This window comes from Anser anser (assembly GCF_964211835.1).
Source record: "Anser anser genome assembly, chromosome: 5".
NCBI classification, from domain to species: Eukaryota; Metazoa; Chordata; class Aves; order Anseriformes; family Anatidae; genus Anser; species Anser anser.
In genome coordinates, this window is record NC_139725.1 from 16,573,808 (window position 1) to 16,593,071 (window position 19,264).

The 19,264-nt window shown below is 35.9% G+C and overlaps 2 protein-coding genes across 2 annotated transcripts in view; one reads left to right on the forward strand and one right to left on the reverse strand.

The window, feature by feature from the left end:
* Nucleotides 1–2,368, reverse strand: part of LOC310900530 (uncharacterized protein) — a gene marked incomplete at its 5' end in the record, with an annotated part of 545,595 nt that extends 543,227 nt beyond the window's left edge. The window contains one exon of the mRNA XM_083838654.1: nt 2,118–2,368. Coding sequence (XP_083694780.1) covers nt 2,118–2,368 — 251 coding nt within the window. The remainder of the gene's footprint in view (nt 1–2,117) is intronic.
* The window catches only part of LOC310899750 (uncharacterized protein), a 566,537-nt gene that overhangs the window by 275,480 nt on the left and 271,793 nt on the right, over nt 1–19,264 (forward strand). The window lies entirely within an intron of this gene.

A 19,264-nucleotide genomic window follows, 5' to 3' on the forward strand; every position in this document is an offset into this window, starting at 1 on the left:
TATGGATCTGACATTTCCCTTCATACAAGAAAGTTTACAGATGAATGGTCTTACACATAGTAAATAGTTTTTTGTAGCAACTGCGTCAAATCAAAAATGTGTGAAAGATCTTTTCCTTGCTAAAACATTTTCAAAGTTATCAGACTACTATGAATATATCTTTTCATTCTTTCTCTCGTACCTCCCACTGTTAAATGTATTCCTTTGACTACGCACTGAACAGGGACTTAAAAGTGTCTAGAAAGAATACCTTGGCAAAGAAAAGTTGGAATAAAAATGGAAACTAACACAAAAGCATCATTTGGCAAGTAAACTTCTGGATACCCTTTTACTTCTACCACCATGCTCTTGGGGTTTACAATACAATTACATTTTTAAAAAGCAGAATAAAAGTATATCTAAAGATCAAATTTCCACCTGAACATTATGGAATTCCAATTTCCTTCAGTACTTCCATATCCAAATTTAAAGTATGCTTTGGAGATAATTCACTTGCAGGAAAGTGTCACAGGCTGCTCTTCAGATAACATTACAATTTTTATCTTAAGACCAAGAGAAAAATATTCCAAGTTTTCTTCTGTGCCAATCTTTGAATCATTTTTTAGCAATACCTGCTTGCTGTAGATCAAATGACAACAGATCATTCTGAGGATGATTAATATGCCTGAAAATCTGTTTCCTACTTGATAATTCTTACTTTTTTTTCTCCTAAGTATATATCTAACCAATTAAAACCATCATAGAGATTTAACTAAAACAAAAATGCATCAAGCTTTGTATATAGTTTATTCACTGTTGTCAGCACCTTCCAGGAGTGTTCAGTATGTTTTAGGCGCTTTAGATGAGATTCAGATGTAATGTATATATGAAAGCTTTTTTGTCCTTGACATGCGATGTACAGGAACTGCTGAAACAGAAAAGTTACAAGTCACTGATGGACATTTTACATTTCTTGACTAGCATATAAACTGTTAGAAATAAGAAATCTCTCCTTGGAAAAGTGAGAGGGAAATAAAAATCTTAAAATCAGAACTTTACTTCTAATGTAGACTAAGAAGGGTGAGTAATATCTCTGTAGATGAGAGTCCTTGCTTCATAGCATATAAATCTCAGTAGGAATATTGGAAAAGAGTTCAAGGTAGAGACGTTTTTTTCCTCCAAATATCCTTCTGAAATCATTTTACTGCACCAAGTAAAACCATGTAAGGATGTTTTTAGAGCCTATAGTTTCTGCAACTGCTCTGATAGTAAGTAAGAAAAACAAAGGTCACATTTAACCAGCAGCATTGCAGCTTGCAGAGTTTTAGCTTTTTTTTTTTTTTCAAAAAAAAAAAAGTAGTCTTCTACATAGAAGCTGGTGTACTTAATTTTAATGAGTGGATCAAACTGGATTTTTTTTTTTTTTTTGAGGTTTTGTAGAAATTGGTATTTGCTGCATCAGAAATAGTTTATAGGGATATATCAGTTTTGATGTGATATAGAGGATGTTCTGTGTTCAGTGGAACAAGGAGACTTTATTAACACCATAATGTAACAGAACTTATTTTAAAAGTTCTGTGTTTGGTATTGCAAATGAACAAAGATGAATCCATCCTGAGTGAACACTAGGCCAGAGTTGCTCAGATAACGTCTCACCAACTTCACATACAGTGTTCCTAATGGAGCAGATCAAGAGAAGGGTACCCCAGTGAAGAGTATGATCAGTGTGAAGTCACTCCAAATACGCAGAACAGCTCAGTGTGTCTGTCTCCATTCACCCTCCCTGTGACCTATATATAAAGTATTGAACTCTATTAGTCCTAGTGTTTTCCCAACCACTTTGTTATGATTATTAATGTGGAAAAAATATTACATATTGTTGTGAGAAAAACTAAGTGATGAGGTTGTGCTTCTGCAAAACTCATTCTTCTAAGTTTAGGAAATCCAAAAGAATATGAATTCCCGGTACAGACCCAATTCTTGGTGTCTATGAGAGAAGACTTTTATCTTTTTTCTTTTTTTAAACCATTTTGATTTAGTCAGGCAACTTACAGTAACAGGATGGGAAAATAAAACTTATTAACATTATTTCTTCCCTGCCTAAAGTGTTCAATCCATCTTTCTCCTTGTTGGGTTACCAAGTTTCATCGCGGTATCCTGACATGTCTTCTCCGTTTTCCAAGGTCAGTCTCACGATCTGCATCCTTTGGTTCGTATTCCCTAAAAAGTAGTATTCAAGCATCATCCCCTGCATTAATTTCAATATGTGAATGAAACTACCTTGGAAAAGTTCTTGATAATCCATTTGCACAAATCTGTTCAGTATATCTTCTGATAAATCCCCTATTTCACAATATGTATGAACCCTTTCCATTGCAAAAGGCACCATTATAGAATTGAAGGGAGAATAACATTTCATATCCCCAAATGATGCTCTTCTCTACTTTGTGAAGACAAGACATAAAATCTAACATTAAGAACAGAAATCTTTACAACAATACATAGATTACAACAGATTATAATAGTATCAAGTGCAATAATTTTTAAATAAACTTCAGATTTTCAATGTCAAGACATTTAAAATTTGTTATTTTTTCTCAGTACAGAATTTAATACTACTGCATATAGAGTATTAGTATGTAAACTAATTTAGCAGGTAGTTTAAAATGACAGTTTGATACTGGGAAGAAAGGAAAAACTGATTTTCATCACTGAAAGTGAGAGTAAACATTTTTCTCTTTGGATATATATATTCCCTATGTGCTATCTTCCAATAACACACCTGCAATGTGGTGTATGAATATCAGTGTGCATAAAAAGGCTTGTCATAGTTTAAAAGCAAAGACTAAATTAAATCCCCTCTAAATATCAATATTTATAAATATAGATAACTTCCTGTAGTCTACTGAAAAGTTGCTAAACTAGAAAGAGGAGATCTGCACAAGACCAGCAGAAGTCTTTGCTTAATTAATGGGTGCACATGAAAACCAGCTTGGCTTTAAAGCCTGAACAGTGGAAAAGGAGTACAGATAAAATGCCAGTGTGATTTGTTTTCAGTCAAACTGCAGGTACCATGCTTGGCTGTCAATATTTGCCTGCAGGTAATGGGTTGGAAAAGAAGTGTCTGTGAAACAATGTCTGGCAGAAAACATAGCTGGAGATTAAGAGCTTTCTGGACACTGTGTGTCTTACTTATCAGGCAGTAAGAGCAGTCCCAATACTTTTGTTAAATAGGTTTGTGAGGTATATCCCAACAGTGCCTATACAGACCTTTGGAGTGAAGCTCCTGATCACGGGAGATTGCTGTCCATCCTGTAGCATACTAGCTACTAGGAAAGCTTCTCCAATGTAAAATTTCATTATGAAATCTGAGCTGTTTCTTCATACATCTCCCACTAAGGCAAATGTTTGCAAGTAATCAGAAAAAATGAACTCTTCTGTTGTACAGCCTGCAACAAATTTTGTCTTATAGAAGAGGAAATAGAAGTACCAACACAACTTCCTCGACTGGTTGCTTCCTCTCATTAGCTTAAACTTTGGGCATGACTTTTTTTTAATCTTTGAAGTCCAGATAATATTTAGTGCTGCTACCATCCCATTATACTATGAACTGGAAGAAACATCTTTGAGACTGAGGGACCTTCTGGAGTTGTGTGTTCTCTTTTTGTTTGTTTTAACAACTGGACATAAGGCAAGTAAAAACTTTTACTTTCACCAGGATCACTTTATATCCAAATATTTTCTGAAAAGCAAAGGTGATTTAACCTGTGCATGGTTTGTAGGTTGTCAGAATAGTTTGGCGTAGATATGATCCTGAAGGTCCTCCTATCTGAGTTAATATAAGAATGCTCAGGAAGCAGGTTTCAGGGTAGGTAGTTTATTATAATAATGGGATCAGCTTTTTTCAAGAGTTCCTTAACGTTTTTCCCCATCGCGTTGCATCATACCCCATCAGCACACTGCATCTGGCTACATGCAATGAATTCATTTCTTGCAGCTTGTGATAGGCATGGCTGGGTTATGCATCCTCTTTCATAGTGAAAAGACACAAATGTCTGTTGCCACTTCTTGAAAGGTAGTGTGGCTCCTCATACTACCCAGGGTGTCCTGTGTAAAATGTTAAATGTTTCTAAAGAGAGATGCCAGGGGAATAAATTTTAATTCTATTGAGATCTATTTGTAGGCTTCGATCCATCCGTGCCATGTTAGGAAAGTGTACCAGTACCATGAAAACCTATGCACTCAATATTAAAGCAAAATATCAATGAAATGTCAACCTTTGTCTTGCAAAAATTCCTGCTACAAATAGTAACATTAGAGTGGATTTTAATTTTGAACTGAAGAATTGTTTAAAAAACATTTATTTTAAACGTACTGTTCTCATGTTAGTGCAGCTGCCATTTTAGTTCATCTGGAAAATATATTAGAACTTGAAGGAAAAGCAAAATCCAAAGAAATGAGAAAAGCTTTCTTACAGATAAGAAATTGTCAGGAAACACCAACAAGGACAAAGAGCAAACACAGAGTGATGAACCTAACTTTTGTCTTTTGTGTTGCATTCTTTTAGGGTCTTTATCACATGAATTTTGATTCATAAAAGTGGTGCAGACAATAAGTAATCTGTGGTTTAAAGGAACACATTCATCAGTGCAAAGTCCTATCATTTTTCTCTGACATGGTAGCCAAATATATATCCTCTTGAGTGTGATGCTGTGACAGACAATCTGCTACTACACACTTATTTTCTTCCCATTCTGACCTTGACATTGCCTTTCCCCCAGTGGTAGCATGTTTGATGAAGTTCATTTGTAATTCCAAGAATTTCCTTGCAGCCATCCAGCCTAGTCATTTTTTTTATTGATTTGCGTAAAGAAAATGAGAGCAAAAATTCTGAATTCTTGTCTCATAATGGGATTTTAATGTCTAAATCTCTGGTTGTCCCTGGTCAGAGCACACAAAGGAGCACATGAAGAACATTTTTAATGTTTGTATTATGCTATCTCATTTTTATGCATTATATGATACAGGACCCAGCGTGCACCCTATCTGCCTTATTTTATCATATGTAAATGGGACCAATCTCTTTTTATTATGACTTTGAAAACACTTTTCTAAAAAGCAGCAAGCATATTAAGAGTCATTTTGTAATCAATTTTTTAGATTATGTGGTGTGGTGTACCTATTAAAAGAGAGAAACAAGCAAGTTATGATATGAATAGGCTGCTACGTTTTTGACATTACATTTTTGTGCAGCACAGCTGGATTTTTTTTGTTTTCCTGAAAAATGTTTAAAAGCTAGACTGAAAAGTAGACTAATAATATTCATTGTGAGTCTTTTAAATAGCTATCATAGATTCAAGCAAAGACAAAGCCATTGCTCAAACACTGGATTTGGTGTGATTGAAAGGAACGTTTAATGTTTGATTGAAGTTCTGTTCCATTAGTTTAAAATCTCCAATACAGTTTTCATGGTATACAAGTACTTTATATTTTTTGCTTATCCTACTGAGCAGCTTTATTGTAGATCAAGGTGTCTCCTCCCTATGCAGTAATATCAGCCTTCACGCTCTTGTGACCTTTAATATGGTACACTAATTTCCTTCGTAATTCCAGTATTTCTTTCATCATAGTCCAAATCCAATGCGGAACAGCAAATACTTTAAACTTATATTTCTTCTGATACAGTAAAACAATATAGTATGGATAGCATCTTGATTCTGAAGAGAAAGTCTCAAGGAACTCAGTGTTAAGAAGCAGTGGGTATAATTCCTTACATTTTTTGAAATGCATATTTTTGACAATTCCCTTGAAATAATTATTTTCTTCTTTATTTATATGCATTTTAACCATTGCCCTCAACCTCATTTTGTGATAAATTTCTGCAGACCAGATATGCAGAATGTGTTTTTCTCTTCGATTTTAATAGCCTCTATTATTAAATAAGTATTATTGACAAGTGCCATTTTCTTATTTTATTGGAATCAAGCTAAATGTCTTTCACTAAATGTAAATATTGCTAAGTTAACCTTCATTTTTCAAGGTATCCTAAGACACAGTGAAGCATGTATTTTCATAGGTAGGACGACTGTGGCTGAGCATGATAATTGTGTTAGTTTTGATTATCTGTTTCCAAAGCATACACACTTGGCTCATAACCTTTCCGTTTTCACAGTCCTTTTTACTTTCATTTGAAATTTCAGTTTCTTTCTGTCAACTTTCTGTTTAAAAGTAACATCTCTCTCTTGTTTAAGTAGTCCCTCTGCTGAGAATAAGGATTTTAATATCAACACTTGACTCAAAGGTCTGCAGCTAGCTTCATCTTTTAATTTCTAAAACCTACTTCCCAAGTTTTTTTCTACAATATTGGGTATGGACTGATGAGCAAACAGGCCTTTTTAGGCCTATTTTTAGTTTCAATAATGGTCTGATCATTATTCATATTCTGTTTACACAGAATTCAGAGTTTGTTTTCACAGCTAGTGTAAAGCTGAAACACTTGATGAAAGTGCTAAAACTAAAAGTCGATATCATGTAATTTCCAGAATCACAGTTTTGTGGTCTCTTGTCTGAGGATCCTACCACCCTGCTATCTTACCTCTGCATCTGGAAGGGCAAGTAAATGGCCTTTCACTTCCCATCAGACTCCCAGGTGTCCTAAAGAAAAACATTCACCTCTGTAACCATTTTGTACACTGTGCTAACAATAAAAGTTTTACAAGGATTTCCTTGTTTCTGAAGGGCATTCCTAAAAGCCTATAACCTCCATTTTTAACTGTCCCAGAACAACTTCACATAAAATATATTGGCTTTGTCTCAATTAAGGATTATCAGGAATGTTTCTTCAGCAGATTTTGAGATTCACTTGCTGTGATTTCTCAGTTTTGTCATTTGGAAATTGAAAGCAATGACAAAGAAAATCTCTTTAAACATAAAATGAAATGCTGTTAACTTCATGTGAACTTATGTCATTTGTTTCTCATAATAAGATGCTGTTCAACTTGGTATAAAGTAACAGTACGTCGTGTAACTTTCAGTAAAGCAAGTCTTGGTGCTTGGAAGCTTTATTTTTCTATCATGTAGATATACTCATGCCACATGGTCATGAAGCTATGTTTTAAACCAGCTGACTGTATATTAAAATTCAGGTTGATTCTGGCCTTGTGGGAATCAGACTATTACAACTGTTCAAGGATGTGCATGAAGCAGAAGGGTAGAGACTGCTCCAGGGCATCTCCAGGGTGATTGTTAGGACACTGTTTTGAAGTTGTCAAGATATGGTGTGCACAAATGTATCCCATCTTCTGAGCTTGTGTTCTAGTTGGTTAAGGAGAAAATGCTATGACCTCGATGTAAAGCTATGTTTTTGTCTGATTAGTGCTGACAGCATATATTGATTGTGCTCAAACCATACATCTTTCATATAGGAACTTCAGGCTTGGTACAGGGCAGGACCTGTCTTGTTAGTCTGAATTGGATTTAAGCATGAGTTAGGTACTAAGATATCCAGCTTTGTTAAAGTAGAAGTGCTTCTGGACATGCAAAGGAGTAGAAGTCTATGTCCTTCCAGATTGTTACGGCAAAAAATTGAAAATGACCTTAGCAAATAACCTCTCAGATACTAAAAAAGACAGGAATTTCACTTACTCAACTCTGAGATTTAAGCACATGAATTTCATCCAAGTTGTCCTTAAAGTGTTAAATGGTTTCAAATTCTTTTTTTTATTTATTTTTATCTTCTTGCTCTTCTGTTTAGATCAGTGAACTATAAGTATCTCAAATTGATATTGGCTTTTCTACTTTGCAGAAGTCTGTTCTTCTCAGCCTTGCAGAAAGTGAGTCAATGTTAGAGCACTTCCTGGTTGACAGATATCTGCGTTGACATATATCAAATATAGTCAAGATTTTGCTAAGTCTCAGGAGAAAACCTCAGAAGTGCTCAACAGAAAACAACCTTACCTACCTACTCTTACAGTTGCAAATTGACGCACACAAAGAAACCTCACTTCATACCTTTGATAGGAGGCATAAGAAAAATGTTTACTTTGTATTTGTTTTGTAAAAGTCTTCAGTCCAAATGATGTTGCTTTCTTCATTTCATCATCCTTCCCATATATTACAAAAGAAATTCTCCAAAAGAGAATAATAGCTATATGCTGAAAAGTTTTGCCAGGAAGAAATTCTACCAAGAGTTGTCTCACTCTACACAAATAGCTGTTCATGCATATGAGAAATTTGAGTCTGCAAGCACCTTGAAAAGCAGTAGAATTAACCATAGTTTAAATGAAAATAAAATTTTGAGAATTCTCAATGCCTACTGAGGAATATAAAATCTGTGCTGTGAAGGTTTGATATCTCACAGGCAGGGAAGATCATGATTAAAGTATTTCCATGAGAAAGCTTAAGGGTTGGTCTAAAAATGAGCATAGATAAGACCAAAGTCATAACAGAGCAGCAGTTGGAATCAAAGGGATTTGTCACTGAAGGACAGAATTAATAGGCTTTGTATGTTGTAGAAGAGAAGGTATGCATGGGCCTAATGTTTAAAAGAGGTTAAAAAGAATAATAGTTTAAAAAAGCGGCAGCATATTTGAATAACTTTATTACGCTAAGATATAAATATATGATCTCCATGAACAGCTGGTACTTATTCTTCTGTCCTATAAGCATCTGTCCTATATGACAAGGTCAAAATACTAGTATGCATTTATGTTGACAAAAAAGACTTTTATATTTGAATTTTACATGTGTATATATAGGCAATTCATATGTACAAATTGGAATGTATGTATATACTTACACATACGTATTTCAAGTGCAAAGCCTGAAAAAAATCAACCAATGAGGTATCTAGTAAAACTTGCTTGTTTAAAATAATTCATTTTTCATCTCCAGCCTTTCAGTAGCTGCATTCCTGCCTCTTCTTTGCCAACACAAAAGAGAGAAAGGACTAATATGCATTTAAATGGTTACTAGGGGAATAATATTGCCTCTGTATGTAATCTTCAATGGTCACAGCAATGAGATATTGATGGAATTCATAGTGCGCCAATGTATTTATTCAGAGGTGTTGTATGTTTGTAAATTAAATTCACCTACAAGAGTCAATAATGTATGTATGATTCTTTGTTTTGTGTTAATTTAACTTACTTTTAATCTACCCTGGAAAGCCTAGTACCCATTAATAGCTCCCTTTTTAAAGTTTATAGATGATTCCCAAATGTCATGTCTTTTCGCTACAAAACAATAGCTTGGACAGGCATAAACAGTAATGCAGACTCACCTGACGCTTGTTTCCAATTAATGGTAGAATGTCTGAGAGCTTTTTTTTGAGCATTTAGAGTCAAAGTCTGGAGCCAATAGCAGTAGAACTTCAAACATTGTATCACTTCTCCCTAACTTACTAGAATATTTTGCAAAGTCAGTTTAATGTCTTCAAAATTATCCAAAAGAATTGGAGACAGTTTTACAGAGACAGGACATTGTGTGTATCAGTGCTAATGAGGGACTTTCTTGAAGTGAAATAGTGAAACAAGTCATTGAAGGAGTCTACAGGTCCAGGCAGTGGTCCACTTCTACAAAGCTTCTTGGGCTTTTAGCAGATACAGCTCTTGCCATGTTCTCACTACCACTGGTTTTACCTGGGGGAGTAAATAGATGCAAATAATATTCGTTTGAAGACAATTTCCTTGCACCAGGTAAAATGGTTTTCATTTTGTTTCCTGACTTTCATTTCAGGCTCTTTATGCTGCAAGGCTGCTTTCTATTTAAACCTTTCTAGGTTTTTTTTGCACTGCTGAATTGCCCCATCTGGTTCCTGTGGGAGATCATAGCTTTGAAATTTTCTGATGGGTGACCAAGTTATAGCTAAATGAAATGGACAGGGACTGGGCATAGGAGTCACAGTTTTACAGCACTACTTTCATTTTGCAGCAGCAGAGGAGCATACAAGCTTCACAGCTACAAGATGCTGAGGTGATTAGCAGCGTGAAATTAGTGTAGGAAGTGGAGAAGAACAATAGTTTCCATGCCTCATGTTTAAAAGACCTTGTTAAAATTTCCAATGCAAGTCATCTGGTTTTGATCTGCTGAACGTACATAAAATGTGTCCTATCCTAGGAGAGAATAGGTAAATGACTAAACTGAAGTACCTTCCCTTGGATAATTAGAATATACACAGCAGGATAAAATAGAGAGACCAGCTCAGGAAGAAGTACTAGAAATAAATAAATAGAAGTTAATGCCAAAAAATATACTGGCTTTGAGTCATTCTTAACCTTTGCAAGCATTTTTGTCATAATTTCCACCATCTAATAGATTTTTAAAGATTTTTATTAAAATCTCACTTTCTGGCCAAAAATATTACTTAGTTATGACTAGCTCTACTATTTCATCTTTAAGAATCCTTCTATCGAAGACAGCCTGTCTGCATGAGAAATAGGAAGGATCCATCTTCTGTAAAGCTCTGGCTATTGTAAGAGCACCTTCAATTTGTATGAAAACTCAAGCAAAATGAAGTAGCGGTCTTCAGACAGAATTCAAATAATAATGATTCAGTGTTACCAAGAATTTAACTTGTGTTTCTACAGTGCTTGTATCTATGAACATAATTAAAAAAAAAAAAAAAAAGGCAGTAATATCCTGGTATGATAAAAACAGAGTGGTTTGTTTTGCTGTATTTGCTCTTCTCTACAGCTACTTTCCTAGCATAACACATTCTGCACCTGTTTCACATGCACCAAAAGGAAATTCCTTCCTTCTAGATGGCATATCATGAAAACTAAGTGTTAACAACAAAAAAGAGTTATAACTTAAAACTGTGATTTATTTATAATCTTCTCATCCAAAAGTACTGTTTGTGGGCCATCAAGATTATGCCAGGCACAAATATATCATATGCCATTGTGTCAACACTACAGTAAGTTAGCTATGCAGCCAGGTGCCAGCACAATTATGCAAATAGCGGTACTATTGGCTTATCAGTCAAAAACACTGCCAGAATGCCTGGGAGACAGATTTCAATAAAGGAGATACACTCTATCTCAGCGAGGCTGACATTAATAATTTATGATTAATCAGTTTATGGAAACATGTTAACAGCAGAAAGCTGTGGAAAGCAAGATGGATCTCTTGCCTCTGCTTTTCCCATTTCTTTTCCTCTTAGCTGACTCCAATCTTGTTATTACTAAAAGCCATACAGAGTTCTTCACAAAAGAATGGATTAGCTTGTAAAAGAACCAAATTTAAGTGCGGGGCTGGGGAAGAAGTGATGAGAGGACATCTGCCTTCTTACAAGTAGGACTGAAGTGGAGCTGGGGCTTAATTTGTCCCACAGCCAGGCCTATTCCAAGCTGTGTTACTAAGAGCTGAATTAGTATCTCTAGGCCTTAACTACAAAATTTAAAACACCAGAAATCTTAGTGTTTGCATATTTCAACATAATCTTCATCCACTCAAATAAAAGGAAATCCATGCAATGTTCGCTCAACAATGAACCATTGCCAAGAACATTTCTTATTCTTCATACAGAAAACAATTAATAAAATGTGAACTTGGAAGCTGTGGATAAGATCAGTAATTCAGAAATAGGAAGATAACCCTTGAGAACGCTTCAAACACTCCATTATTGAGATGAGCCTCTGAATTGCTTCTGCAAGTTCTTTAGTTGAGATCTAAGTGTAAAACAACTAGACCCAACTGGAGCTGGATAGCAGGAATCTCTAAGTAACATGCATGGACATTCACTTGAATAGGTTGGTTTTCCACTCGAGCTTGCTTCGAGAAACCTACTGAAATGATCTGTGCAGATGAAACTCATAGATCAATACCAGGTTTTTAGCACCTACTAGATTATTATGAAATTAGCCATGAGATATTCAGTTTTGTATGTTGATGAACTCATGTTTTGGGAGAGGGAAGAAAAAATAATGTTGTGTAAGTAATCGGGCTGTCTGAAATTTATTTAAGCATGATTTTTCTTAAAGGAATGTATGATGTTAATAAATGTATCCCATAAAATTATTTTTCCCCAGTATTTTTATGAGTCTGCAAACTTTTTTGAAAACTCAGTCTTATTATGTAGTTTCATCTTGTTTGATGCTCAACAATATACAACATTGCAGAGTGTTAAAAGAGTGAAAAGCATATCAAAATGCAATAAGTAAGAACTGAAACATAAGTATATCAACATCAGAATATATATTTCACTATACTCTTGTGCTTTGTAGTATTGACATTTGAAATTCCTAATTTATATTTTCAAATTTTAACCTGAATATAGTTTATTATTATTAACCACCAGAGATTTCTCTGAGTGCCTTAAAGCCTGTACTAATAGACTCTGATGTGATTAAATTGAACCACGTTGCAATGCAGAATGCTTCTGGAACCATCAGTGACAAAAGTAATTGATAAATCAACCAGTAATTGACTTGAGATAATGAAGGTACTTTTAAGATGGATTAAGATTGTCACCTAATTAGCTTTTTAGAAAAAGAAGTAAGGTTATGTTTACTACAAGAGCTGTGGTAAGTCATCGATTTAAACAAAATTGGATAAATATGCCATGTGGTAAAATGGTATATCATACAGGTCAGGATTGTCTTTATGTACAAACAAGCTTAGTAGCCGTCAAGGTCTATAAATTTTATTTTCTGATTCAGATATGTATATCAAGAGGTGAAGTCTTATATTATGCTGTGCTTTTTAACTGTTTAGAGGAAACCTGGAAAATGTTATTGTTTCAGGATTTCCTAAGGAGCTATTTATTTTTTTCAATATCATCTTTTCCTGGAACTCCTTCTGTAGATAAAATGTTCCATGCATTTTAAGGTGATTTAACTTCTAAGTGAGTGCTTCATCCTTGTGGACTGATCTTGCTTATTGCTAATTTTAAGAATGCTAAAACTAATTTCAATACAACTTTAAATACAGTTCAGAAGATTAAGGCTTCAACAGATCCTTTAGAAACCACTTGGACCTGAAGGGATATAGGCAGATCTGTAATTACCACTTTTATGAGTGAAAGAGTCAAATATGCTATTGCTTGTTACCATTTTTCAAAACTGATTTTCCCATTTCTTAAAGGATCAACTGAAAATATCTCAATTACAAATTAAAACAGACTGCTTCTAATAGTAAATGAAGATATTTATTCTTGGTCAGTCCACAAAATTGATTTATTTTAGAGCAAAATTGAGTTTCAGTGAGCAGCTGCCTCCAGCCCATGAGAGAGACTGTGCTGCAATATCAAAGAGCAGAGGAAGAGAGCGGGTCTTCCTTCGACCTCCAAAAAGAGCATTCCTAAGTGTCAGGGCATCTTCCCCAAATCGTTTGTCACTCTTAAGTAACTTGCTTTCTCCTTCAATGGGAACTGTTCCATGCTTTGAATCCTACTGTTGTTTTCTGTTTCCTGAACGTAATGTTAAAAGCTTTTTTACAAAGAGAACACCAACCACCTGTTTTCAAACTAGAGTATAACAAATGGAAGTTGACTTCATTTATAAAAAGTGGAATTTAGATTAGATTTGAGGAAAGCATTTCTGCTTCTCAAAACAGTTTCAAAACACTGTAACCCACACCTCGCAGAGATTTTAAAAAGACAAATTTGGCAAACATCCTTTTAGTCATGGTTTAGTTATATTAAGCCTGTCTCAAAGCCCGTAGAAGTAAAAGGATGACCTAGAAATTTATTTGGGAGCTCCTTTCAGCCCCATAGCAAGGAATACATAGCTTATAATGTATCATGTCCTGCAAGAAATTACTTTCTCACCAATTTAAATGTCTGTAAAGTCCATAAAATAAGTCTACACGAGTGAAAGTGAACATTTCTTTTCTGTTAGTGCCAAAATCTTTAGATCAAATATTGAAGCTACTCTATAAGCTCAGCTAAGGATTACATTTATAGCACAGAAATAAAATAAAATTTAAATGCAAAAAGCCATTACTCTTTCAACAGCTATGTGACCCAATGCCTCAGACAAGTTCATTACCTTCTATTCATTTCACTACCAAGCTACAGATTACCCTTCCTTTTTTTTTTTTTTCCCCCTAATACTTTGTGCACTCATCTTAAACTAACCAGTGGTACTTGGATCCTATCAAAGCACTGATTTATTCCATACATATTGTCTTTCTCTGGATCTCATGATCGTAAAATCATAGAATATGATTCCAAATATCCTTCCTGAGTTGGAATGGATGCACAAGCATCATCAAGTCAAACTCCTGGGTCCACACAGGACCACAAAACAAAAAACAAAAAACAAAAAACATTGTCCTGAAATTCTGAAATCCACATTTTGCTCTGGATATCTTTACCGTACTTAAAGATTTCATTGTTTGTGGTTCATCTGTCCCTTCATCTCTACCACCTCTCACTACTTCCTGTCTCAGTTTCCTATCTCAGCTCTTTCTTGTCTTTGCATTGAAAAAGATAAGAGCATTAACTGCACAAAAATCAGTTTGATTGGATAGTAAGTGGAAGGTCCACATGTCAGTGGACCTTTTCTACTCTTTGTTCGAAAGTGACATGGTCTCCGAATGCTTTTCTTGTTCTGTACATTTCCTAGCATATGTGAAGTTAAAATCATCTTGATACCTTTTGAGAAACTCGTTTTCTATGTTCCAGGAATGATATGTTGTGGCAGCATGAGTTGTACACCATTTTATTTCTCCCTAGAAGGAAGTGTTGTAAATCATTCATCATAAATCTGCACTTTGCTGGTGATTTAAACAGAGCTTGAGTCAAAGAATTTTCACCGATACAGTACCTCTTTCTTGCAAAAAAGAGCAAATATTTGGAGCAATATTGGTGCTGCACTCTATCTTCACAAAAAACTCAGTTGCAGAAACAAAATTAGAGAAGTTGTTTCCTACATGTCAGATGAAAATTAATGACAAAATAGTCGGACAGTTGGATATAGATTTTTTGACCTTGTCTTTTTCACTTTTTCTAACTTTTGCCCAGTAAAAACAAAATTACAAAGAGTAATTTTGCATTTCTCTATGCATAATCATTGTATTTGATATTTATGTATTATAGAGATGTTTAGTTTGAACTAAGAGCTGCATTTGGATTAGCACTTCTCAAAAACTTTTAATAGGCACTGAAGTCAATGGAAGAATTTGGTCTGATTTCAGAAAGTTGAGAGTCAGGCCTTAACTAATGAAATAATTTTATTTTATGGGGGGTTACGTGACCAGTTTTCTGAGACTGCTCCTTAGTGTCGCTAACTTAATAAGACTACCATGTCAGAGCTGAGAGAAGAAGTGAAAGGCAGCTGTCATAGATCAGCCAGCAATATTCTCAGCTGATCTGAGAAACGATATATTAATTTCACAGAGGAGTATCAATTTCCCCTTGAAAGGGTATAAAATCCTACTTACAGGACAGCATTTAAATCAACTGATCAATTCTACATTTTAATTACTTAATATTTTCATCTTTGGTTTCTTTCACAATTTGCCTCATCGGGATTATCTGATGTTTGATTTCCTGAACTAGTCATTGAATTACTAGCAACGTCTGGAACTTAAGAAAAGAAAGACAGAAAAAAATAGCTTGTCAGTAGGCTAGGAGCAGTACTTCAAGGGACCACAGTGTTGGTGCTGTTTCCTGTTGCCAAAAAAACATGCTCACCACAGGTCATGTCAAATTCATGTTTAGGAATATTACTGGCTTCCACAGTGGTGTGAAGGCTCTGGCATATAATGTCAGCCATGAGCAATAGTGTATCATTGGCTGTACATGCTTTTGTTACTGTGGTCGTTTTACTCGGGTGGGCAGCCGAGCTCCACCACAACCACTCTCTCACTCCCCCTCCTCAAAGAGGAACAGGGAGAAAATACGATGAAAAGGGCTCAAGGGTTGAGATAAGGATGGGGAGATCACTCAACAATTATCGTGATGGGCAAAACAGATTCAGCATAGGGAGATAGTAAGATTTATTGCCTGTTACTACCAAGCTAGAGAAGTGAGAAACAAAGGAAAGAAACCAAAAAAACCTCCCCCCCCATCTACCCTCTTCCACTTTCTTCCCCTGAGCGGCGCAGGGGAATGGGAGTTATGGTCAGTCTATAGCGCTTCTTCGCCGCCGCTCCTTCTCAATCACTCTCGTCCCCTGTGCTGTGGGGTCCCTCCCATGGGACGCAGTCCTTGCTGAACTAATCCGGTGTGGGCTGTCCACAGGCAGCAGCTCTTCAAGAACTGCTCCAGATATGGGTCCGTACCACAGGGTCCATCCCTCAGGAGCAAACTGCTCCAACCTGGGTCCCCCACGGGCAGCAGCTCCTGCCAGGTCACCTGCTCCTGCGTGGGCTCCTCTCCACAGGCTGCAGCTCTGGCCCGGAATCTGCTCTGGCAGGGGTCTTCCACAGGCCGCAGTCTCCGTCAGTGCAGGTCCACCTGCTCCACTGTGGTCTCCTCCACGGGCTGAAGCGTGGAACCCTGCTCCACCATGGTACTCCATGGACCGCAGGGGGACAGCCTGCTTCACCATGGTCCTCACCACACGCTGCAGGGACTTCTTCTCTGGTGCCTGGAGCACATCTCCCCCTCCTTCTTCATTGACCTTGGCACCTGCGAGGCTGTTTCTCACTCCTCTCCCAGCTGCTGTATGGCACAGCGTGTTTTTTTTCCGTCTTAAATATGCTCTCACAGAGGCACAAGCATCGCTTATTGGCTTGGCTCTGGTCAGCAACAGGGCCCTTACCTAACATGGGGCAGCTTCTAGATTCTTCTCACAGAAGCCACCCCTATGGCCCCCTGCTACCAAAACCTTGCCATGTAAACCCACTACAGTCATGTCTTTACAGTAAAGAAAAAGAACCACAAAAGGCTCAAACTTGAGCAAGGACTCCAGTTAGTACAGAACATTATGGCACACTTCCTCACAAGAAAAGGAAGGCTGTGAGCAGACACAGCTGTTGTTCTCATTTGTCCCTACAGCCTGACTTCAGTCTCGTTAAGTCATCTGCTTGTTTGAGTCTTCCTCTAGATAACAGCATCTCTTCATCATATATGCAATGACACAGAAATACGGATGCTTTCTATCCCTGAAAAATTTCTCACAGGTACAAATACTAAAGCTATTGAATACATGATGTTAAGCCTTTAGCTTAAGTTATTGCAGACAAGCTTGATGTTTTTTTATAGCTTCTTCCTTGACTTAAATGATCAGTCATTGGTTCAGAGTAATGCTTGCCTCAGGTGGTGGTCATTTTTCTTGTAATCTATTCAACAATAAGCTTAATCTTAGGGACAATTAATAAGCCTTGTTAGTAGTCTCTTGTCACATTACTTCTACTAATATAATTTTAAGCAGCCAATTGAGCCATTCATCTCAAATGGCTAAAGACGTGGTGAAAATATAGATTACCAATGCCAATTAAGTATTTTTTTGTCTCACTGATCTGGGATATATTCCACAGATGGATGACAAATTAATTTTAAAATCTTGGAGGTTATCTATTCTATGTGCCTTATAAAACTCTTCTCTCCAGTATGTGAGCACATGTATTATACAAGTGACTTTTAAAGAAGGCATAATTCAATTTCCTATTTTGGGTCTATAAAGACTACCAGAAAACACATGCAGACAGTTATCTCTTAAGTACAGATATGAACAAGTACTAAAAACACTTCTCTGATGTTTACAAAAATCACGTGGTTTCAAATCTGTATACAGTGTCCCACACGCATAGGAAAAAACAAAAACGCCTGCAATTGCAATTAGAGAAGTCTCTTTAGCTTTCTTTCTTTTTGGTTTTATTTGGAGGGGGAGGCAGGAGGGGAGCAGGGCAGGTTGTTTTTTCTTTTTCTTTTTCTTTTTCTTTTTCTTTTTCTTTTTCTTTTTCTTTTTCTTTTTCTTTTTCTTTTTCTTTTTCTTTTTCTTTTTCTTTTTCTTTTTCTTTTTCTTTCTCTTTCTCTTTCTCTTTCTCTTTCTCTTTCTCTTTCTCTTTCTCTTTCTCTTTCTCTTTCTCTTTCTCTTTTCTTTCTCTTTTCTTTCTCTTCTCTTTCTCTTTCCCTTTCTCTTTCCCTTTCTCTTTCCCTTTCTCTTTCCCTTTCCCTTTCCCTTTCCCTTTCCCTTTCCCTTTCCCTTTCCCTTTCCCTTTCCCTTTCCCTTTCCCTTTCCCTTTCCCTTTCGTCTTCTTTTTTGTCTTCTTTTTCTTTAATTATGTCTTACATAAACTTTGTTTAGATATATTTCATATCAGTGTTTTAAAGTATTTTATGATTATGGACCAGTTGTCTAAAAAATGCATACATTTATTTGATGTACTTAATAAACTTGAGAAATACAAATATGTTGAGGGCATAAAGATTAACACAGCCTGTCAAACATAGCCTGAGTGACATGAAATAACTAAGCCTAACTAAGGGCTTTTAGCACTTTTCATATTTCACCACTATAACACTTAAGATCACATTATCTTCTTTTTTACTATCTTATAAATAGCTGTCATGTCCTATAACACATGGCACCTTTTTAGAGTTAAGCATTAACTTAAATGCTTTGACAAATCAGAATCTTAGTCTGTGCATGGAGAATGCATGTGGAAAATCTTAGTTCTGTCAATACAAACAAGTTCAGTTCAGAGAGAAACTCTACATTCTACACAGCATTCCAGAGTGGAGATAGTTGAACATATCTGATTCTTCTCACTTGTACATTTTCTCCACTATAATTTACGCATATCTGTTAAGTGAAATGAAGAGAATATTAGCAGATGTCTGTTATATAGAGTAAATGCTAATAATTTCCTGTTTTCTACATTTGTATCTACAGTGTTCAGTAACAGTAATGCAATGTTCTTCATTATTTTCCATATAATACTCAATTTATTCCTTGTTCTTGTCACAATTAACAGTCGGCTGATTCGTTTAGTGAGTGTAAGGGATGATTGTGGGATTGAAGCACCTTTTATTTCCTCATGGAGGATGTGATGAACTGTATACAACAAATCTTTTGCTTGATCAATCTTGACTTCAAGAGATTTGTACAGTCAACTGTTCTATTGGTACTCTAAATTGTTCTTTTATTGTCATTGTTTCTTCTCTGGAATCCTAACGACCAAAGACCTCTGTCCATAAAAGGCTATCTTTAAACACATATTCAAGTCACTGTTTGGAACCCTAACTCATCTTCTGTTCAAATTGGAAAAGTTCTGCAAAATACACAGACTATTCACAGAATCTTGAAATTGCAAAGAAGTCTCAAAGTTAACATTTTGGGGCAGGCTGTTTTTTTTTTTTTTTTCATTTTTCGGTTTGAAAGCTGATTCTCTG